Raw genomic sequence first — 25,092 nt, forward strand, 5'->3', positions numbered from 1 at the left:
AAGAATGTTGTTATTAGTAGGTAGAAAAGAATGTTTTTATTAGTAGGTAGTAGGGTATGTGTACTGAGAAAAGAGCTTTACATTTGATAATTGTGAGTCAATGGTGAAATTAAAATACTTTTGGCAAACTACTGAGGACAGAAGGACATGATTTTGTGAACAATAAACAAAAAGATTCTCGCTCTTTTCTCTACCAGAATGATCTCTCAATTTGAGCTTTATATTTAAGGGAGAAAAAAACGAACAGAACTCCCAAAAGGAACAAAATGAACATATTATTTGAGAATTGTAAAGAGTTGAAAAACAAATAGAAGTAATTGGTATGTTAAATAATGCATTATTTTGAACTTGAAATTTTCAAATTATTTTTTAAAGAAAGCTATTTTGGTATTCTGTCTCTAAAAAGTCAATTTTGCTGGTTTGGGTGAGGTTCTAAAAACTAAAACTTATTCTTTCCTATATTCTTTTGTGCTTTTTTTGGAACAAAATATTTACTTAGGATCCACGTAGATCATACGTATGTCAGGTAGTTTTTATATATCACATATACTTGCATACTGGATAATTTAAAGTAAATAATGCTGAACATTTATTAACTAAAGTGAGTGAGTCAGCATATAACTTCAGCACTGTATCCTTTAAAAACTGGATTTAATTCCATTTTTTTAATTTAAATTTCAATTTCTCTTTGGTAATTTCTTTAAAAACTTATTTAAAAATTAATACTGACAAGTAATACTGTTGTCAGAATGTTTATATCTAATAATTCTTGAGAATTTAGAATTTAAGTTATTTAAATTAAAAATAAGTCATACTTCTATAGAATATAAATTTTAAAAATACAAGAATTTAAGTTTCTATAATTTAGAGGACTGAGTTTTTATTGAATTTAGAAACACACACATATTTCAGGCTATTTAAACAGTGAAGAAACTGAGTGCTTTTTAATCTATTTGAAAAGCTACACATAAATATTAGACTCACACCGTGTCAAGGGGATAAATTGTTAAACTTTAACTTCATGTCACAAATACACTCATTCTTAATGTGTTCCGATAAGATCCCTTAAAATGTTTTTTTCCACAGTAATTAAGTGTTAAAATATATAAGGCATATACATTATAGATAAGTTAGAAAATTTGTGTTAAGGTACAGTGGGACCTGATATAAAAGTCACTATGAGTTAGTAATTATGATCTGCTGAATTTAAAACAGTGAATGTATTTCAATACAGTATTTCATCCCAGTTTACAAGTAAAGCATGTAAAACATTTACTCCAAATTATTTTATAGCAAAATTAAGCATCAGTTTAAAAATTCATATTATAGATTTTCATATGTACTGTGAATTGAATAAAATTTGTTTTTGAAGTAATAGCATTACAGCATTTGAGACCTATACAATTATTAGTCCTTTATTTTCATTCAAGTTTAGAATTTTAGCAAGAAAACTAGTCTTTTTATAACCTGGGAAGTTGTGAAATTAGCCCACATGCTGACTTAAAATAGAAGACTCTTTGTAAATTTTTTATTTAAAACAGTTATTTAAAAATTCCCCCATTGGTTGAAATTTAGATTGTGACATCTAAAATCACTTTTCATATCGCAAAATAAATGAATATATGATATCATAAGAATTTGAGAAGGTAAATGGTGTTCTTTTAAATGATGTGATGATAATATTTAATCATAAATTGATAGTGGCTTTAAAATTATCTTTTTCTAAAGCTTCTACTACAGATTGAATATCAGATTATTAAACCACAGTAACTTGGAAAGGTTTTAATGTTTAATTTATTGGCTTTTTCATTTGCCTTAGTTTATTCAAAGCTTTCTGAATCTGTTGGACGGATCAACATTTTGGTTGATTTGATAGAGTATAATCTTCCATTTTGAGACTTCCAACATATTCCTCTTCTCCTCTCTGGCTTAGTTTTTGCTCTTGGCGTGTTATATTTACCATTTAGGTTGTTTTCTTCACATACATCATGCCACCACCAGCCTCCTAAAGAAGATAGATATACAATTCAGTGGATACAAACTCATATGAGGATATTGTTATTGTATTTCCCCATTGGTATATATATCTCCATTTCTTATAAAATATGACAGTGTTATATGATACATCTTTATTTTAAATAATCTATACAAGTCTCATATACCTCAACAAGAATAAAATATCTGAGCAAGGTTAAAGGTAAAATACCTACTTGAATTAAAATAGAATTTTAACACTTAAGATATCTTTATCTATAGAAAAAATGTTTATTTGGAATTCAGATTTTAAAGAGTTGACATTGTAGATATTAGCTAATACTTGGGGGAGTTAGTATAAACACAGAAAAACAAAGTATTGAGACTGCCAGTCAAGATGGTGGCACATGCAGACATAGCTCGCCTGTTTGCACAAACACATCAAAATTACAACTAAAATATAACACAGTGAGCCCTGGCTTAGTGTAGCTCAGTGGATTGAGTGTGGGCCTGCGAACCACATGATCGCAGTTTGATTCCCAGTCAGGGCACATGCCTGGGAATGTTGCAGGCCAGTTCCCAGCAGGGGACACATGAGAGGCAGCCATACATTGATATTTCTCTCCTTCTCTCCTTCCCTTCCTCTCTAAAGATAAATAAATAAAATCTTTAAAATATAACACGATGATCACTTAGGACCATCAGAAATTGAGTTGAATGGAACTGTGACTCCTACAGATTAAAGAGACGCCATATATATATACATACACACACACATACATTCACACACATATACATATATATTATATGTGGCATATAGGTATTCAGTCTGGTAGGAATGTCACAGACACAGAAAGGGCTGGTCTCAACCATGTGTAATGGATAAAATTTGGGATATCTCAGGAGTGAGGAGTCCAAGCCTCACACCAGTCTGCCAAGCCCAGGGTTCCAGTTAGAGGAAGGTAAGTCTCCACAACTTCTGGTTGCAAAAATCAGCGGGGTTTGAATTGGTGGAAGAAGCTGCTGAAGCCCCAAGTAGTTCCCCTTAAAGAACCTACACACAAATCAACTACTCAGACTCAAGACTCACCCCGTCTGAGCTCTAGCATCAGGGTAACAGTTTGAAAGGCTCTGATGGTGTAAGGAAGAAATTGAACTGTCTGGCATGAAGGCAAGCAGAGGCCAAGGTCCCATGTCTAAACCCTCCTCCCACAAAGCTGGCAACATGGTGCCATATCTGAGACTCCATCAACCTGGCTACAGTTTGACCCACCATGCAGGTCCCCAGAGACTCTGCCCGACCCAGCCACGGGGCCCACCCAAACTTCTTTTCCATATGAATGGCTATTCTTGGCTCAAGCTTCACAACCTTGTAAATCCTCTCAAACAAGCAACAGCTGGCCTCAGTGTGGCGCCAGGCATGGAACTAGCAGCAGCCAGCTAGATTCATAGTTTGGCTTTGCCTGAGACTCTCTAAGCCCAGCAAAAGTAGCAGCTATCTCAGATTGCTTTATAGCTCAGGCAGGGTGGCCCCAGGCAAAACACAGGTGGGGCTGAGCTTGTCCTGCACCACCTGGGGAAATCCCCAGGTCAGTGCACCCATTGGACAGCTATAGATAATGTCAGAACACTACAACCCCATGCTACACAGCTGATTCTCCACGAAGGGCAGAGATTGGTGTTAAGGGGTCACAGCCAGTCCTTGTGGCTGACTGGCCTGGTTAAATCCCTCCCATTGACCTGCCAACAGCAACTGACCTGCCAACAGATGACCTCCTCCTGCAAGAGGAGGGTGTCATCGGCCCACATGAAGGGTGTACCTTGAGTACTCAGCTTGGGTGATAGGGGAGGCTGTACCACTGGTCCCTATAAGACACCTACCACATTAGGCCATGCTACCAAGACAGGAAGTCAAAGCAGCTCTACCTAATACATAGAAACAAACACAGGAGGTTGCCAAAATGAGGAGACAAAGAAATGTGGCCAAACGATAGAACAGATCAAAACTCCAGAAAATGTACTAAACAAAATGGAGATAGCAATCTATCATATGCAGAGTTCTAAACACTGGTTATAAGGATACTCAAGGAACTTAGTGAAGACCTCAACAGCATAAAAAACATCTGGTCAGAAATGAAGGGTACAATAATTGAAATAACAACTTACAGGGAAACTACAGTAGAGTGGATAAAGCCAAGAATCAAATCAATGATTTGAAACATAAGGAAGCAATGTACAACCAATCAGAACAATAAAAAGAAGAGAGAATCCCCCCCCAAAATAAGGATAGTATAAGTAGCCTCTGGGACAACTTCAAGAAGTCAAACATTCGCATCATTGGGGTGCCAGAAAAAGAAGAGAGAGAGAGAGCAAGAAATAGGAAATCTGTTTGAAAAAATAATGAAAGAAAACTTCCCTAATTGGGCAAACAAAATAGACATGCAAGTCTAGGAAGCACAGGGAGTCCCAAACAAGATGGATACAAAGAGACCCACTCCAAGAGATATCAAAATTAAAATGCCAAAGGTTAAAATAAAGAAAGAATCTTAAAAGCAGCTAAAGAAAAGAAATTAGTTACCTACAGGGGAGTTCCAATAAGGCTGTCAGCTGATTTCTCAAAAGAAACTTTGCAGACTAGAAGTGATTGGAAAGAAATATTCAAAGTCATGAAAAGCCAGGAACTACAGCTATCAACTCTACCCCAAAAAGCTATCATTTAGAATTGAAGAGCAGAAGAAGAGCTTCCCAGACAAAAACAAAACAAGAAACTAAACTAAAGGAGTACACATGAAATTATTATATGAAATGTTAAAGAGACTCAAAAAGAACATGAAAACTATGAACAGTAAAATGGCAAAAAATGCAAATCTATCAACAATTGAATCTAAAAAACAAACTAAGCAAATGAAGAACAGAGACAGAGTCATGGATACAGAATCATGGATAGAGTTTTGATGGTTGCCAGATGGAAAGGGGTAGTGGGGGAATGGGTGAAGAGGTGAGGGGATTAAGAAGTACAAATAGGTAGTTACAGAATTGCCATAGGGATGTAAACTACAGTATAGGAAATGGAACAGCTAAAGAAAATGTATACATGATGCATGAACATGAACAATGGTGGGGGGATGGCCTGAGGGAGTAAGGGGTGCTGGGTGGCAAGGGGGTCCCAGGGGAAAAATCAGGACAACTGTAATAACATAATCAATAAGATATAATTTATAACAAAGAGAATAAAAGAAAAAGTATTGATATTAGGAAAAGTATACCTGAATAACTTTCTGGACAGAGGAAGTGTCCTTGTGCTTTGTGATCCCAAGTAGAAAATACCAAATCTTTGTTTTCTGGGAGTATGCTGGGGACATTTCCTTTCATCTCGGTGAGGCGTAGTTTATAGTTGGTTTCATGATTTCCCAGGTGAAAAGTATATTCAATATAATGCTTGGTGTCTTTCCAGTCTTCCAGCTCAATTCGTAAAATATAATTAGATTGCTTTACTATGGAGTAGATCCTCTCTAGACCCAACCAAAATTCTCCTGAAAAGAAAAATTGTAAAAGTCTATGGATTGTTAACTGCAGAATAGGTATTGATGTGTTTTTTTGAGACAGTTTTTTACTAGTGTAAGTAAATGAGTTGTTTTAGTCTTGAATCCTTTTGTTATCTTAGCAACTCTGAAAAGATTTCTTTTTCAACCAGTTTTTTTGAAGATAGTTACATGTACAAAAAATATTAAGGATATTAATAGGCTTGCCTAAGTCTGATTATCCTTTCTAAAATGGATATTATGAGACATAATATTTCATGGGTTAAACACATTAGGCTCTTAAAGGTATTTTTAGGTCTGGACATTGGTAAATATTATCTCACCTCTGGGTCCTTATATGTACTGGCTTTATTATCAGCTCTTTACTAATACCCATACATGATCAAGTGATTTGTTAAGTATTTTTAGGGACATGGATAATGGCAGTCATTTTCCTCAAATTTAGCCTTGGCTTTTGATATTTGCTTGATATATATATTTATTGGTGAAAAAAGAAGGAAGGAAATCTTTAAAAACATTTAAAATTAAAAAGCATAATTCTTAATAACTTCTGTTAAAAGTTATTTTTATTTGAAATAAAAATATAATAGATACAAATAAATCTTTTTAAATTATCTCAGTCCTCTTATCAAAATATTTATGGAAAAAAGTAAAATTTTTCTATTGATATTGAATTAGAAACAGATTTCATTTTAAGGATAGCCAGTACAAATGGCTACTTTCTTTTTCTTCTTTTTCTTTTTCTTTTTCTTTTATCTCAAATACAATTTAATGGGAAGGCTGACAAAACCTGGCAAAACACTAAGATTACCATCTACAGTGTTCAGTCAATTTTGCTTATGAACTAGAAACCAGGAAGAAAGGAAAAGTTGTTTTTTCTACAGCAAGCATATATATCTAATAGCCACCACCAAGGTGGGGGAAGAGGAATTACGTATTTCGGGAATAGAAATTTGATTCCGGAGACGATTTCCTATGTGCTTCCAGTGGGTTATTATAATAAAACCTAAATTTAAAGACGTGAGAGCCACATACTGGGCACTCATTTGTGCATAGGTTTTGAATGTGTTGTAGATGGCTTACCTGCTTACAGAAATAAATGGGCACTTTGAACTGAACCATTAGCCTTTTATTTTGGGGCTTATTTACTCTTAGAAGATTTGAAGTTACAAAACAAGTTATTGAATATACCTTTTAGTTAGGTATTTAACTTGTAGTTTGAATACAGATTTTTTTAATGCTCAAGTATATGTATCAAGTATTTAAAAAATTGATAAAATAATGTTTTCTACCTTATAAATGTGCACTTATATATTATTCATGGCTTATATAACATGTTTTGGGGGTTTTAAACCTCTGGTATTTTTATTTTGCTTATTTTTATCTTGTTTATTTTCTTTCTTTTTTTTCCCCAATTTTTTTATTTAATTATTTTTCAAGTACAGTTTTCTGTCTATTACTCCCATCCCATCCCACCCCCCCATCCTCCCCCCTCCCTCCCATTTATCTTGTTTATTTTCTGATCCAAATATAATAATTGTATTGAGTTGACTAATTTATTTTAAACTGCACATCTTATGGTATACATTTATATTTAAATAATTGAAGTCTAAGCATTTTATACTATATACCTGATAGCTTCATCTCTCCTACCTTTAAATAATTGATATCTAAAATGTTAATAAGGAAGAGTTATACTGATAAATATGGTTTTCTCTGTTGCTTATTCATAGCACTTACCTTGTATCAAAGTACATAGCACTTAATCAAAATTGTTTTGAATAATTATAATAAATAGAAGCTATTGAATTAAATTGTGATAAGTATACTAAAGAACCAACATGTAGTTGTGAATAGTATAATTCAAGTAAAGATATAGTAAGTGTAAAACAAACTAAGCAAACAACTTGAACAATAATAGAATCACAGAAATGGACATCACATGGAGGGTTATCAGTGGGGAAGGAGAGAATGGGGAGAAACATACAGAGAATAAGAAGCATAATTGGTTGGTACAAAATAGACAGGGGGAGGTTAAGAATAGTATAGGAAATGGAAAAGCCAAAGAACTTACATATATGACCATGGACATGAACTAAGCTGAGGGGAATGTTGAAGGGAATAGGGGTGCCAGGTGGAAGAGGATAAAGGGGAGAAAAAAAAGGGGACAACTAAAGCATAATCAATCAAATATTCTTTTAAAAAGCCATAATAATTGTAATTACTAATAAATGTGTAACTCGTTAATAAGTATTAATGAAGGCTGAGGCAGTTCCTCATTCATTGTTGCATTCCTAATGTCTAGCTCATGATAAGTCTTAAATACGTATTTTTAACAAGTAAACGAATGAATAAATGGATGAAGTTAATCTTACCATCAAGCCGCCCAAAACCATATCTGTAGTTTTCCCAAGTTTCATTGAAGTTTTGAGATCCATCTATTCGATGCTGAATCAATGTCCATGAATTACCTGAATACGGTGAATGAAAATGTGCATTTTAATAGACTTATGCTGACAGATGTAACAAAATACTGTAACATTTGGCTTGTTTTTCACTGGTGGCTCTGTAAAATAGTTATTAATGTTATTATGATAATAACATTTTTATTATGTATTTTCACCCTAAGAAGTTAAGGGCAGCTAATGAATTTGTCTTAATACATTTATTGACAATAGTTATTTCAGATTATTTTATAGAAAAAGATGTGTTGCAGAAGTGAAGGGAACCAGGTTTGCTAAAGTAATTGTGGTGATGGAAATGCATTGGCCTCAGAAGCTACTGAGGTGATCCGTTCTATCGTAGGACAGTGTGAAAAAAAAAGAAAGAAAAAAGAAAGGAAAAGATGGAGAATATTGAATATATGAATGAGTAAATATATGAAGACAACTGTAGATGCTAGATTTATATAACTACTATTCATGTTGATATTTCATTTTATGTATATTCAAAATAAAGGTAACAGAATCAGTCTTACTAATAGTATAGAATAGTATAGCTACTGTCCATTTTCTTCATAGTCCAGTTTTACCTGATTTAATATCACAGTAGACATTAAAAACTTGACAGTTTCTGGGTCTAATAGGATAGATGCCACTTGTGTGTTCACCTTTGTTATAAATGGCAGTACAATCAGCAGGCATCTCTAGAATCAACACAATATTATTACATCAGATATAGTAGTAAGAATGATATCTGTAGAGCTTGAGATTTTACTTGACATTTTATGGAATTACAATGACTGTAGCCTTGAGCCTTTTTTAGTAATGTATTCCGGAAATTCATATATTGACAAAAAAGTACTTTATGCTAAAGAATTTTTTATTGGGTGGCATGTTATGCAAAGAATATCAAAGTAATTATTACCAAACTGATATCTTTTTGAGAAAAGCAATAAAATGAGGATTTGAAGCACTTTGTCTGCTACATGTAGGGAGAATATAAATAAAATACCACATTCAAGATATTACCATAATGTTTGGCTCATAGAAGGTGTCACAGATGTATATAGAAGAGTAAAAATACATAGAGGGAACTGAGACCTTTTTTTCTGTATGAATTACATAGATAATAAATATGTTTGGGGAAGATATCATTTTGTTGAAGTTTGGTTGGGAATGGAGACTTAGTTCCTCCATCTTTTTGTTTTTCTTATGAAAATTTTCAAGCAATGGAAAGTAGAAACGTTGAAGACAACACCGTAATCTTTCCACTCATATTCCACAGTTATTAACATTTTGCTATATTTGCTGTATAAACATACATGTACATAAGTACATATTTTGCTTTGCTATTTGAAAGCAATTTGCAAACATATGACTGTTAACTCCTAGATATTTTAGCCTACATCTCTTAAACATGATATCATTCTTTTATGTGACTACAGTAGCAGTATTACATCTAGGAAAATTAATAATAATTCCATATTGTCTAATATCAAGTCTATATCAATATATCCATGATTGTCATAAGAATGTGTTTTATAGGGTAAAAAAAGCCATTATGACCCAATTTAGGTTGATATTATATTAGGTGGTTTTGTCTCTTTACTCTCTTTTAGTCTAGAAAAGGCCCTGAGAATAGGAATTATTTTTTATGGAAATGTTAAAGATAGAAGATATGGGAATATTAAAGATAGAAAATTTGATAGTAGCTTTAAGAAGGAAACCAAATTATCTTACCATCATGTTCTACATTTTTTGTTTCATTTAAGTGAAGAGAGGGAGTAGTTCTGGGTACTCTTGGTTTTGAAGAAAGAGAAGTTTCTGTGGATTCTTGAATACCACTTCTTCTTAACTGATAAAAGAATATAAATCTACTTTTAAAATTGGAACTGAATATACAATTAGAGGAATCTGAGTGAGGATATTAAAAGTACAACTTGTATGTGTTTTTTAGTTCATACTGTGTTTTTTATTTTGATCTTTAAGAGGGATAAACAATGCTATACAGATTATACAGATAATCCATTCTCAAAATATTTAATTAGGCACATTATTTAATGAGTTAATAAATAGAGAAAAAGTGAGGCAAACAAATTAGTTTAAATACATCAAGACCAAAGGTAGAGAATTTATAAATACTTTAATATGTTCTATTTATTTATATGAATAGAATATTGCATTCAGTAGTATGGCAGATTTTACATTTATTAATTCTCAGTTGTAGGTCTTACTGTCTCTCAGACCTACCATAAAGACATAGCACATGACTTGAATATGGCTGCTTTCTTGGTAGTGTGTGACATGTAAACAGCGGTAAAGGAAACAAATTGGAAGGTTTATTTACTTACTTTCAAAACTTTCAATATTTCATTGTCTGTTAGTTTAGCAATACCCGTTTATTTTTACTTAAAGTGTTCCAGGATTGTAATTTGTTGGCCGATAGTTTTTCTTATGGATTGAGAAAAATGGAGCATATGTTTATTATTTTGTGTTATTAGTATTAGCTTTTTGATATTAGCATAAATGGTGTTTCATAGAACCTAATTCACAAGGATCTGTTGTAAAGTTTACTTACTGGGCATCAGTTTTTTCTACTAAGTAACTGTGATCTTAAGGTTTTTAACTTTTATAGTTTGGTTTCTTCATTTAAACATGACAAAGTTGGATCAGATGATCTAAGGCTTTTGCCAACTCAGAAATTCATTATATGAATTCTTCATACATTTTATTATTAGATGTATATCATTTTCTAATGAAAATATTATATATTTGTGAGCAGCTTTATTTAATTATAATAAAAGATATAGGATATAAAATTTAGAAAAATAACATACGGTAAGAATGAAATTATGGAAATCAGACTACTTGGCAAAAATATTTTGGACAATTAATGAAAGTAGCCTACTAAATTTGATTCATAAATTAGCAAAAATAACCTACTAAAATTATGAATCACAAAATTACTGAAATATATAACAATACATTTGTTTACTGGGGATTGGTAATACTATTTGTTTTATAATTCTTGACAACTATTTTTTTTACCAACTTCTCCAAGTCTGTGTTATTTTTTTTTTAAAGATTTTATTTATTTATTTATCTTTAGAGGGGAAGGAGAGGGAGAGAAACATCAATGTATGGTTGCCTTTTGTGCATTCCCTGCTGGGAGTTGGCCTGCAGGGAACCAGCCTGCAACCCAGGCATGTGCCCTGACTGGGAATCGAACTGCGATCCCCTGGTTCGCAGGCCCGCGCTCAATCCACTGAGCTACACCAGCCAGGCTAAGTCTGTGTTATTTTTGAAACCTTCTTGAGTGACTATTTAATAGTATTATTAATTGATATTTTGAACTGTACTGTATAGAGTCTGGCAGAAGTAACGCTTGCTTGAGTAAAGTAATAATATGGGTGTACTAATTTGTAGTTTTAATTTGAACAGTTCACCTAAAATGTTAAATGCTTTCCAGTACCACTCATGCTGTTGCAAAGGGTAGGAGCTCATTCTTTCTTACTGCTGCATAGAATTCCATTGTGTAAATGTACCATAGTTTTTGGATCTATTCATTTACTGATGGGCACCTAGGTTGCTTCCAGTACTTGGCTATTGTAAATTGTGCTGCTACAAACATTGGGATGCGTAGGTTCTTTTGGATTGATGTTTCAGGGTTCTTAGAATATAATCCTAGCAGTGGAATTGCTGGGTCAAAAGGCAGATCCATTTTTAGTTTTCTGAGAAAATTCCATACTGTTTTCCATAGTAGTTGTACCAGTCTGCAATCCCACCAACAGTGCACTAGGGTTCTCTTTTCTCCACATCCTCTCCAACACACTGCAAAGCATTATGCTAAATGAAATAAGCCAGGAGGTGAAGGATAAATACCATATGATCTCACCTTTAACAGGATCCTAAACAACAAAATAAACAAACAACCAAAATATAACCAAAGACACTGAAATTGAGAACAGGGTGACAGTGACCAGAGGGGAGTCGGGAGGGAATTTCAGGGGAAAGGGATAGGGTTTATAGGAACAAATATAAAGGACACATGGACAAAAACGGGGGGGGGGGGAGGGATGGAAATGGGAGGGAGGTGGAGAGCACTGTGGGGGTGGGCTGGGATGGGAGGAAAAAGAAAACTGTACTTGAACAATAATTAAATAAAATTTAAAAAAAAGAAAAAAGTAAAATAAAATGTTAAATGCTATGCTTGAGTGTGACATTGTTATATTATAGAATTACATCCTTATGATCTTGTAATAAAAGATTTTGTAATAAAAGTGGGACGTTATTTGTGCCAGACCCTGTATATTGTAATGCATAGATTCTGACAGCTTTACCTAGCCCATTGTTTACATCATGGGTTAATTTTATTGGTGGGAATTAAACTCAATTATCAGGTACACAGTTTTTAACAATAATAATAGTGATAATAATAATAATAAGTTTTTATTGACTTTTTGTGCTGAAAAATACCTTTATTAATTCAACATGTACTTATTAAGTGGCTACTAATGTTCTGGGGCAAGGCATTTTAGAAAAGCTTACATACTACTGCAGGGGCAGACAAGATAAGTAACTAAATATATACTATGTTAAGTAACTGTAAAGTGCTAAGGGGAAAAAGAGAGTAATGAAGAAGGTCGCGGGTGTCAAGAACAGGAGCAGGGAATTCTAAGTTTTAAGTCACTTGAGAAGACTCCATTGAGAATTCTGTATTTGAGAATGACCAAAAGGAAATGAGAGTGGCCATGCAGAACCAGGAAGAGGGGCATTCCAGACAGGGAACAGCAAGGCAAAGGCCCTGACCTGGCAGTGTGTTTGATGTTTTTCAGTAACAGTGAAGAGACTTGTATGCCTAGAGCAGAAGAGATGAAGTCAGTGAGACAATCAAGGGTCTTCTGGGACCTCACAGGCGAGTGTGAGTGAGATGGGTATATTGTAGGATTTTGAACAAAGAGAGACGTGGTCTAATTTAAATTTTCATAATCACTTTGGCTGCTATATTGAGGATGTATATTACATGAATTAATTTTTTTCTCAAAATCTATAAGATTCTCCTTACTATCTTCAAAGAGTAAGTGAGGTAAGTGAGAGACAGAGGGGTTAAGTAATTTTCAAGGCCATACAAAAGTTTTAGAGTCCGGATTCAAATCCTGGTAAATTTATTAGCTTCAGAGCCTGCAAGCATAGCAATGATGCTGCTGTGATAATTTTATTCACTATTCAGCTATAATTATTTAAAATAATTTCAGGGTTCAGTGTTTTTATAAACCTAAATTTTATGTGAAATCTTGGGTATACCATTAAAATATTGACTTACCTGATTTTCTATTTCTTTTATTTGACTGTGCTGTTGGTTTAATTGTCTATATTGTTCTTCCATGATCTGGAGAAGGTCTTTGATGATGTTATCTTGCTGTTGTACAAAAGTCTGCACATAGGTTATAGCCTGGTTAGAAGTTTTTTTTCTTTGATTTTTGTTAAATTAGACTTTTTAAATTTCTTATAACATTATCACAGTCTAATTTTTTAAAGCTAATAGTATATTAGAAAAATGAATATTGGTAATTTTCTCTTGTATGCATCTTTCAAATAGTACATACCTTTGTTTCTATGTTTTATTTGAAGTATACCATCTATAAAATTGGTTTCCTGAGCTTTCAACTATTTCAATTAAATGAAAAAGCCCCAGTATTTTAATAGGAGTAAATCTTTACCATTTATTATATTACTTTTATTTATTTCAAACATGAAATAGCTTCAAGTTATAGTCCTTTAACATTTTACTTGCCTCCAATAATTTGCAATACTGTGTTCTATATTTTATTATTTAACTGAGTTATAGTTTTCATCTGAAATGTTAAGTTTAGTTGTTTCCATATATGTGAGGGAAACAAAAACTACCTTAAAATTATAATAGGAAGTTTTATTTCCTAGAGGCTTTTTTCCTTAAAAAAATATAAAGTATTTCACCTGTACAACAAAGTAAAGTAGCGTGTCTTAAAATATTTTTTAAAAAAAAAATCCACATTGAAACATAATCATGAACACTTTTGGTTTCTACTTACCTTAAGTGAAGTTACTTCTGAATATCCCTGAATTTCAAGTTGACCTTTAATGAAATTAGTTAATTGCTCCTCCAAATTCCTCACTTTTTGTTGAAGTAGAATTTTATCTTCTAGGACATTTTCAAGTTTTAAATTGAGTTCGAGCGACATATTCTTCACTTCTTCATTTTTGACTTGCAGTTTGGATGTAGTGCTTCTAAGTTTCTTTTCTTCTTCTTTGATTTCATTAGTTTGTAGTGATAGATCATAAAAAGACTGATCAAATATGTTAAGTTTTTGAACTATGTCATTAATTTGGCCCTTAGTCTTATGGACAAAGTCTTTAAGACCATGTCCCAACTGGAGAAGGCCATTGGCTAAAATTTTTACATCATCTAACATAGCAAATCTTGATTTTGGTTGTGAAGATACAGAACCAAGTGATGGATAGTCTTGGTCAATTCCGGAAGAAATAACTAGAGGAACAATAAAAAGAAAGAGCTTAATCGTGTACATTTTTATCTTAAGTATTCAATTTTAAGCAATTTGGAATAATTATCTCCTGTAAGCAGACCTAGATTTCTAAACCCTATATATACCACTATCTGCCACATAAACGGGTAAGGCTGGCAGGTAAATGTAGTTAATCATTAAGTTGTGTAAACTTGTACCAATGTAACCTTTCACATTGAGTTAGATCCATGCTAAGTGAAAGCAAAGAAATGAGCAACTGACTCAATAGCTAAATCTAAATTATTACTGTGTTTAATTTTGCTATAGTATAAATTGCATTTTAAGTGATATCAACCTGTTTTTAAAGGCTTATTTTAGTTATGATTTTTTAGAGATTTAAAAGTTAACACCAAACTCTTTAGACTGGTAAATTCATCATTAAAGTTGAGAAAAATTAATGAGTTAATATGCATTTCCCAAATTGTATTTTAGGTTTTTTTTAAAACATTTGTTTAATTATTGTTCAAGTATAGTTTACCGACTTTTACTTCTGTCCCAGCACCCCCCCCATGCTCCCCACCTCCCTCCCATTTCCCCCCACCCTCGCCTTAGTTTTGTCCATGTGTTCTTTGTACTTGTTCCTGTGAATCTTTTCCCTTTTCCCTTGAAATTCTCTCCCCTCTCCCCTCTGGTCACTGTGCACTTGTTCTCTATTTCAGTGTCATTGGTTATATTTTGCTTGCTTGTTTGTTTTGTTGATTAGCTTCCTGTTAAAGGTGAGATCATATGGTATTTGTCTTTCAACACCTGGCTTATTTCACTCAGCATAATGCTTTCCAGTTCCATCCATGTTGTTGTAAAGGGTAGTAGCTCCTTCTTTCTTTCTGCTGTGTAGAATTCCATTGTGTAAACGTACCATAGTTTTTTTGTATTTTAGTTTTTAAGGAAACAGTGATCTGTCTCCTAAAATGAATGCCTTCTCTGTGAAGCCTTCCTTCACTTTAAAATTCTAAATTGTTTTTTTTTAAGTTTTTCTTTCCTAAATATTTTATTTATTTATCTTTAGAGGGGAATGGAAGGAGAGAGGAAGGAAACATCAATGTATGGTTGCTTCTGGTGCATCCCCTGCAGGGAACTGGCCCCTGCCGGAAACTGGCCTGCAACCCAAGCATGTGCCCTGAACTGGGAATTGAACCTCGATCGTCTGGTTCGCAGGCCCACGCTCAATCCACTGAGCTACACCAGCCAGGGCTTAAAATTCTGAATTGTTAATTTACAAAATAAACCATTTGTAAATATCTACTTTTAGAAATGCTCCTTCCAGGTATAAAATAGAGACCTTTTCTTTTGATGAATTAGAATTTAGGGCTTTGGATATATAGTGTTTACAGTAGATGCGTATACTGCTGTGGTAGGAAGAACATGAATATGGAGAGAGGCGGGCTGAATTGGAATGCTCTGCTGTTTGTCAGCTGTGTGACTCTTGGTCTAATTACTTAGCTTTTCTGTATCTCTGTTTTTTGTCTCTCAAGTGAAGTGAAATACCTACTTTATTGGGTTGTATAAAGATTAAAAATTAATGTTTTTAAAGCACATAGAACACTACCTGTTGTTTAGTAAACATCCCACAGGATTATATAGTAGCTATTTTTTGTTAATTAGAAACAATTCATTTATGTACATACTGTAATAAGTATTATCTCATCTCATGTTAAGATGACATCAGTTGGGAAATTTTGCTTGAATATGTGTTTTCTGAGTTTTGTTTTCTTGGACCTTAATGTAGTACAAGGAATTATGCCTTTTGTTTAGCCTGTGTGTATTTTTTCTAAGTATCCAATACAGAATCATGTAAATATTTCTGTTAAGAGAAATAAAGAATATACAAATATTTCCACTGATGAAGAAGAAAAACAAAATTTTCCTTATAGTTTATTTTCATTTTGCCCTTACTAGTGGTCCATGTTATGGAATTATAAAAGTATATGGTGGACTAGTGAACAAATCTGAATTTTCTCTCTTTTTTAAAGGGAAAAGTTAGTGTTGTTATCATTGGTCATGAAGGACATATTTCGAAACTTCTCTTAACTAGACTGTCTACTTTTCTGGCCTAGAACTATTGACCCTGATGTTCTATGTACTTTCTTGTTGATAAGCCACCTTCTCATCTCTGTTGTACTATAAGCTATCTATTGGCAAGATCTATAGCTGTTTTTAATTTATGTATTTTACAGCATTTTAGTGGAATGCCTTACTTGTTGGAGAAATAATAAATATTTATTGAATTAGTAATAGAATGATGCACTCATAACATGGCAGTTTTCCAAGCATATATTTTATATATAGTAGATGTTCATCCCTTTTTGATATAGGAGATTCTTTTTAGAGAAAGAAATTTTAAAAGTACCTCCTTCCGATGCATGTAGTAACTGGACACTAATACCAGAGAGAGGCTGTGTGAAGGGATTTTTCTTCCATTTGGGTTACTGTACTATAATATTAACCTTTTTTGCACAATTTATACAATTGTGCAAAATTTATACAATTTGTACAATTTCTTGTAACACTAACGGATAGATTGGAGGAATGTCACATATTGTTGGTTTACAGTATATTGTGTCTGGGTAGAAATATTTGGATAATTTTTAATAGTAGTTTAACATGTTATTGAATATAATTAAATAATTTGCCTAATTATAAGTGATGGAAGAGTGTCATCGTGGGAAATGTAATGAAAGTAGTAATTTTATAAATAGTTTTACATTTATCTTTCAGTGCTTCTTGTCTGAGTACCCATTATTAAAGGCAGAACCTATCCTTTGTATGAACTTGTACCTGTTTAAATAGAGCCCTGATGAAGTATAATCAGTAATGTTACAAAAATTTAAAATTGTTGTGCAAAAGAAAATAAGAAATAAGCAAAAGTAGACTCTAATCTAAGGACTCCTAGTTTCTAAGAACTAATACACAAAATTTTTAGCAACTTAGAAATTTAGGACATTTAGGAGCCTTGTTTGAATTCCAAGCAAAGCAAAGTCCCACATGCTCCCACAAGTTGTGCAATCTTTCAGAGATAAAAATTCTAAATAAAACACAAGGCGTTTTGGATCTTTTGAGTATAGTATCCTTTTAATTTCTTCCTTTTTAATTGTGACCATTTGTTTTTGAATTAAAATATTTGGTAGAAAGATTCTGAAAGTCCCTGAGAAAAACACATTTGTAAATAGAAATGTTTGTATATTAACTAAGAATAATGCCAGAGCAATTCATTAGCTCCCTTTTTCTATCTTTGTCCAGTGTAAATATAGTGAGTTATATATGTAAAAAAACTAAAAGGAAACAAGTTAATTTTAATAGTATATATTTTAAAAATATTTTTATTAATTTTTTTGAGAGAGGAAGGGAGGGAATGAAAGAGGGAGAGAAACATCAGTGTGCAGTTACCTCTCATGTGCCCCATACTGGGGACCTGGCCAGTAACCCAGACATATGCCCTGACTGGGAATCGAACCAGTGACCCTTTGGTTCACCAAGCCAGCGCTCAATCCACCGAGCCACACCAGGCAGGACTATTAGTATTTTTATTTAATACGGTATATCAATAATTTTAACATGTGATCAATATAAAAATATTAATTGTCATTTTATATTCTTTTTAATGCTAAGTCCTCTGAATATACACTGGTTGTATATTTTATATTTTAGTATATAACTATCTCAATTACAACAGATACACATCAAATGCTTCATAGTCTCACTAGGCTATATTATTGGACAATGCAAATCTAGAAGATGAGTGATCTTTCCAGGAATAATTTTATTTATCTCACTTGTTTTCATGTTCACTATTAGTACATGTTAAATGTTGTATGTTGAAAATACTCACTCAGATATTTAAAAAACCTGTAAAAAATAAAAATTCTTACTTCACTATTAACATTTTGGGGTCTGTCATGCCAGAATCCTTGGATGACTAGCTAAACAATGTTTTTTAAAACACAAGTAAGATTGTATTGTATATAGTTTATGATATACTGTCTATATAAGTCAGTTTAAGACCATAATATCTTAAAATTTATTTGCATATGAGTACAGATGGATTTATCATATTCTTTTTAGTGGCTGCATGCTCTTTTATCATATGGATGTCCTTTAATCAGTCCCCATCAGTGATCATTTCAGTTGTTTTCAGTTTTCTAATTATAAACACTATGCATATAAGATGGAGGTATAGGTAGATATGCTTTGCTTCCTCACATAACCAAAAGAAGGACAACAAATTTAAAAACAAAAAACAACCAGAACTGCCAGAAAATGAAACTGTATGGAAATCTAACAACCAAGGAGTTAAGAAATATTCATTTACTACTGGTAGAAAGGACAGAGATGGGAAGCCAATGGGAGAGGACATGCAGCAAGGGCCAGACCAGGTGGGCAAACTAGCGGCTGGTGGACCAGTCGGTCCCACATTCACGTGTGGATTAACCGGGAGGAACAACTGGGGAGCAAGACAGACCAAGTTTTCCTAGGGTGGGAAACTACAGCCTCAAAACCTTTGGTTGTAAAACCCTGTGGGGGTTATGGCAGGAGACTCTCCCAGCCTCACAGGAGAGTTTGTTGGAGAGACCCACAGGGTCCTAGAACATGCACAAGCCTACCCACCCAGGAGTCAGCATCAGAATGGGCCCTATTCGCTTGTGGGTATGGAAGAAATTGACTGAAAGTGGGTGAGAGCTGAGCAACCAGCATTGTTCTCTCTTGGACCCCTCCCACACACACAGCATCACAACATAACAAAGTGTGTTGCCCCATCCTGGCAAATACCTAAGGCTCCACTCATTACAACATAACAGGTGCACCAACACAAAGAAATATGGCCCAAATGAACGAAGAGATCAAAACTCCAGAAAAAGAACTGAGTGGCATGAAAATAGCCAACCTATCAGATACAGAGTTCAAAATACTGGTAATCAGGATGGTCACAGAAATAATTGAGTGTGGATGCAAAGTAAAGGAAGAAGTGAAGGCTACACAAAGTGAAATAAAGGAAAATATACAGGGAACCAACAGTGAAGGGAAGAAAGCCGGGACTCAAATCAATGATTTGAAACAAAAGGAAGAAATAAACATTCAACCAGAACAGAATGAATAAACAAGAATTCAAAAAATTGAGGAGAGCTTAGGATCCTCTGGGACAACTTTAAACATTTCAACATCTGAATCATAGAGGTGCCAGAAGGAGAAGAGGAAGACCAAGAAATTGAAAACTTACTTGAAAAAATAATGAAGGAGAACTTTCCCAATCTGTTGAAGGAAATAGACTTCTAGGAAGTCCAGGAAGCTCAGAGAGTCCCAAAGAAGTTGGACCCAAGGAGGAACACACCAGGGCACATCATAATTACATTACTCAAGAATAAAAATGAGGAGAGAATCTTAAAAAACAGCAAGAGAAAAGGAGGCAGTTACCTACAAAGGAGTTCCCATAAGACTATCAGCTGATTTCTCAAAAGAAACCTTGCAGGCAAGAAGGGGCAGGAAGTATTTGAAGTCATCAATGGCAAGGACCTATGTCCAAGATGACTCTATCCAGCAAAGCTATTATTTAGAATGGCAGGTCAGATAAAGTGCTTTCCAGATAAGGTCAAGTTAAAAAGAGTTCATCATCACCAAGCCCTTATATGAAATGTTAAAAGTATTTATCTAAGAAAAAGAAGAATATCAAAAACATGTACAGTAAAATAATGGCAAACTCACAACTATGTAAAAAACAAACTAAGCAAACAACTAGAACAGTAATAGAATCACAGAAATAGAAATCCCCTGGAGGGTTATCAGCAGGGAGGGGGAGGGGAGAGAATGGGGGGAACGTACAGGGAAGCATAATTGGTAGGTACAAAACAGACGGGGAGGTTAAGAATACTGTAGGAAATGGAGAAGCCAAAAAACTTCCATGTACAACCCATGGACATGAGCTAAGGGGGAGGACTGCTGGTGGGAGGGGGGACCAGGGCAGAGTGAATAAAGGGGAAAAAAAACGGGGCAACTGTAATAGCATAATCAGTAAAATATACTTAAAAGAACAAATACTGTACATAGAAAATGTGTTTATGTATGCGTATGAATATTTTCATACAATATGTTTATAGATGTTGAGTGTTATTTCTTTATTGTTGACATTATTCCATATGTTGTAGATGTTGACTTTTAAATTATTATTTTTCATGTCAGATTATCCTTCAAAAGGGTTATGGTATGTACAGTTCTGCTAAGAATATATGAAAGTTCTTCTTTTCCCATAAATGTTTACCAATGCTTTGAATGAGAAAGACAGAAAATATCAATAAATATTATAGGCAAATATATGTAGTTTATTTTGCTGACCATCTATTTTGCTCTGTTCGTGAAGTCCCTGAGTATTATAATTATACCCACCATTAAAATCCTATCCTCCCTTTTTTCTTTCTTTCTGACTAATTTGAGGAATTTACCTATTTTCGATGCTCTTTGTCATACATGTAACAAACAGTGTTTTTCCAGTTTTCCATTTGTTTTTTTCTGTGTTCATGCATCACCTGCTCTATAGAGGTTTTAAAATTTGCCTTTTATCATTTTTGTGGTTAATGCTTTCAAATGCCTTCCTCACCTATAAAATATCGTCTATTTAAAGCTTTTCTAGTATTTTTATTTTTATTATTTAAACCACTGATTAATCTGGAATTTATTTTAGGAAAGGATAAAATATGAATTCAGCTTTTCTTCCTAAATGGCGAGTTGGCTATCTCAACACTTGTCATTAATCTATCTTCTCCCTGCTGAATGAAATTTCTCTGAAGGAATATTGTAAATACAAGGTAAAGGCTTACTAGGATTATATGGGAATTTATTAGTGGAGTTAGTAATGAAATGGAAAAGTATGTGGATTCAATTGCATGCCTTTCGCCTTTAGAGACAAGTTGAATTTTAAAAATATTGCTTACATTGGAAAGCAAGCATAGCTTATATATAAAGTTCACTTTATTCCCATTTAACCTGGTATCCAAACTCCCAGAAGTGTTAAGTAACTAAATATTTGTGTGTATTTTGTATTATTCAGTCATTCATTCAACATGAGACACTATTTTAGATATCAGGAATATAGCAGTTGATTAGATAGATAAGGTCTTTGCGGTCATGGAGTTGGGTTGTGTTAAAAGGAATACACAGGCATACAAGATGGTGGAGGGGTAGATGGAAGCTACACTGACCTCCTCACAGGACCACTCTGGAATTGCAACTAAATTTAGAGAAATCATCCTGAATAAAGAACTGAACACTGGCTGGAGAGAAGCCCATAGCCAAGGACAGACAGAAGAAATGATTTCACCACGATGAGACTCATAGGGAGGGACAAGCTGAGAATCCTAAAAGCCGTAAGAGAAAAAGCAGGTAGTTACATAAAAGGGAGCACCAATTAGACTGTCATCTGATTTCTCAACAGAAACATTTGAGGCCGGAAAGGAGTGGCTTGAAATATTCAAGGTGCTGGAAAGCAAAGACTTACAACCAAGGCTACTATACCCAGCAAGGCTATCATTTAAAATCCAAAGAGAAGTAAGGAGCTTCTCAGGCAAGAAAAACCTAAAGGAGCTTGTTAATACCAAACCAGTACTGCAACAAATGTTAAAGGGCTTGCCTGAAGAAGAAGGAGAAGGAGTGAGAAGAGGAGGATGAGAGGGAGGGAAATGAATGAAAAACAGAGGAAAAAAGTCTAACAATAAAATGGCACTAAATATGTATCTATCAATAATCACCTTAAATGTATATGGCTTAAGTTATCCAACCAAAAGACATAGGGTACCTGAATGGATAAGAAAACAAGTCCCATATATAAATACAGCCTCTAAGAGACCCACCTCAGATTGAAAGATACACACAGACTGTATACACACAAAGGGATAGAAAAAGATATTTCGTGCAAATGGAAAGGAAAAAAGACTGGGGTAGCAGTACTTACATCTGACAAAATAGACTTGAAAACCAAGGCTGTAGTGAGAAGGACACTACATACTGATAAAATGATTCTTACTATGGGAAAATGGTGTATAAGATTGAAAAGATGAAAAACCCTATAGTCTTGAATTTGAATTTGAAATATGAATATGAATTCAGGATAACTTTCATGGCAAAAGCATTTCTCCATAACTATTTACACTGTAATAGCCTAGAAACCATGGGTAACTCACAGTGAGAGTCCATACTGTGGCTTGGGAAAACATTTGTCATTCAAAGAACTGTAGCTCGCTGAGGAAATGGCTGATTCCAGGTTTGGGGAGAAGGTGTATAAAAAGAGCCGGGAATATCTTGTCATAATAGACAGCAAGAAATCGTGAAAGACTGCTACATTGAATCAGAAAGATTCAGGAGCCAGCTTGAATTGGCTTTCTAATTTGCCAAAGATGGGGCAATTTAAACACCAATAAAGATAATAACTGCAATGTATTGAAATCTGTTAATTTATATGTTTGCTCCATGAGTTTATAAGTGATGCTAAAAAAAGACGAATTCTTTTGAAAACTCACAAATAATTGAAAAGAATCAAGCATTTATTCCTGCATCTCATATGATAACTTACTGGCTAAGAAAATAGTCGATGAGGAAAACTGCTCTTCGTAGAGATGTCCCCAGCTACTAAATAAAGAATGAATTTTCAAATATTACATTTTGGCAACCCCTTATTAATTAATTTAGGCATTAATCACCATTGTCCACTAATTGCACAAAAAGAGACAGAACAGCCAAACATTTCCTTCCTGATAGTAGGACACAGTACCATCTATTGAGTAATCTTGTCAAAAAAATTTGAATCTAAACTAAATATGACCAATGCTCTAGATCCAGCTGCCAATTTACAGAAAACACAAAGGAACATGTTAAATGTCACTACTGGCATGGAATCAATAAAATATAGCCTCTGGAAAAATCTATACAAAAATAATGCAATTTCTTCAAAAATATATTGTAGAGGCAGAAGATGAAAAGACTTCCCCACAGTCAGCGATCTCTTTCTCCCAGCTTCTGCATACCTTTCACAATTCTACATTGTTTTGAAATGGTCTGTTTATAGGCATTTTATCCCAGCAGACTGTATGCCCCTCAAGACCAAGGATGGCATTTTAATCTTTCTTTATTTCCCTGGTGCAGAATAATAAGTATTTCCTATACAAAAGTTTTTTGATGACTTCAGTTGTTATAGTCATCTTTGATCTTTAGTTCTTTTATTAGGAAACTGACTGATCATAACCTTTTCATATTTGTCTTTCACACTTTTGATTATTTGGAACACAACAGACTCTTCTCCATTTCTTTTGCGATTTTCAGATTTTATGCTTGTTTTTATATATGCCCATCCTCCCACCATGGAAACTACTTTATAACTTTTTCTAATTACAAAGATTATATATTCTCACTGTAAAAGAATTCAAGCAAGTATAAAAAAAGAAGCTAGAGCTATCACTATTAACCACTATGAATATTTCAGAAGTATCCTTCCCCCTCCAAATTCTAAAAGTAAGGTAATGCCACTGTATATCCTGCTCTGGAACCTACTATTTTTTTATCCAATATGCTAGATATCTCCTTCTACATGAATGAGATACTACTGTACATTATCATTTTGAGGGCTCCATACTATTCTTTATTAATATATTCATGTAATTAATCCAGTACCAATGAGCATTTTATTTCCTTACAATTATTTGTAATTATATCCTATTGTACAAAATGTAGTGAATTTCTTTTAAACACCATTTGTACATGTTATAGTTTCCTCCTTAGACTAATGACGGGTTTGTTGGATCAAAGGGTGTATTCAAGTTTCTCTACTGCCCTAACACATTCCAGAAAATTTAACCTCTTTTCCGTGCTCTAGCAGTCCATTAGCAGGGTTTTATTATACTTGAAGTTTTGTTTATCAACTCTCAACATTAGTCTTCAGGTAGAGTAACTCTCATTCTTTTTCTCCTTTAGATCTTTTTTTGGTGAATTATTTCTCCTCTGTTGAAATATTTTTTGAATTATTTTCCCTCTGTTTTGGCAGCAGAGACTATTAAAGTTGTATAAGATGCAAGATTGTAAACTGGACATGTAGTCAAATGGAGAGTAATATGTGATTGTCTCATAGTGACTTACAAATTGCTATGACAAATTGCTATATTGTCATACATGTTTTTGAATAATAATTTGTAATATTATACCACTTAAGTCCTTGATCACATTTATATAAAAGCTGCATTTAGAAATGTCATCCTATTTAAACATGCATGGAGGAAATAAGGTACTATTTGAACTGTCTTTTATTTTCTTAATAATGTTTCAGTCCATACTCATTTGTTTCCTGAAAGCCTCTTGTAGAGGAAAGAACGTGTTGAGAAGTCTGACTAACCTATACTCTGGTTTCAGCTCTGCCACTTACTTGGTTGTATGTGAAAATTACTTAACTTTTCTAGGCCTCAATTCATTTGCAAAATTGGGGTATATTTCACTGCCATCTGTTTAAATGATTGTATATGTGGGTATACTTAGCATAGTGGCTAGGAAATACTAGTAATTCAGTATTTGTTCATCTGTTTTGTGACATCTAGTGATAATTTTTTC

The 25,092-nt window shown here is 33.7% G+C and overlaps 2 protein-coding genes, 1 long non-coding RNA gene and 1 other non-coding gene across 10 annotated transcripts in view; 3 read left to right on the forward strand and 1 right to left on the reverse strand.

Moving 5' to 3' along the window:
• Positions 1-25,092, forward strand: part of DOCK7 (dedicator of cytokinesis 7) — a 217,597-nt gene that overhangs the window by 80,196 nt on the left and 112,309 nt on the right. The window lies entirely within an intron of this gene.
• On the reverse strand, positions 1,772-14,588 carry ANGPTL3 (angiopoietin like 3). Of its 2 annotated transcripts, XM_037043593.1 has the most exons (7): positions 14,029-14,588; positions 13,281-13,391; positions 9,698-9,812; positions 8,548-8,661; positions 7,892-7,987; positions 5,241-5,507; positions 1,772-2,005 (listed from the first exon to the last, which is right to left on the reverse strand). In XM_037043593.1, exons 1-7 carry the CDS (start codon positions 14,521-14,523, stop codon positions 1,821-1,823), a joined length of 1,383 nt encoding a protein of 460 aa, XP_036899488.1. In that variant the 5' UTR covers positions 14,524-14,588; the 3' UTR covers positions 1,772-1,820. The 2 variants fall into 2 exon arrangements, with proteins under 2 accessions (XP_036899488.1, XP_036899496.1); XM_037043601.1 differs by lacking the exon at positions 8,548-8,661.
• On the forward strand, positions 8,198-8,328 carry LOC118985733 (small nucleolar RNA SNORA66). Its single transcript, XR_005066183.1, has one exon. It is a non-coding gene; the product is annotated as a small nucleolar RNA SNORA66 (small nucleolar RNA).
• On the forward strand, positions 12,195-23,589 carry LOC118985235 (uncharacterized). The gene is made up of 3 exons (XR_005066080.1): positions 12,195-12,473; positions 12,774-12,776; positions 23,578-23,589. It is a non-coding gene; the product is annotated as an uncharacterized LOC118985235 (long non-coding RNA).

Source organism: Sturnira hondurensis, unplaced genomic scaffold (assembly GCF_014824575.4).
Source record: "Sturnira hondurensis isolate 20B ecotype Veracruz unplaced genomic scaffold, ASM1482457v3 Scaffold0000648, whole genome shotgun sequence".
Classification (NCBI taxonomy): domain Eukaryota; kingdom Metazoa; phylum Chordata; class Mammalia; order Chiroptera; family Phyllostomidae; genus Sturnira; species Sturnira hondurensis.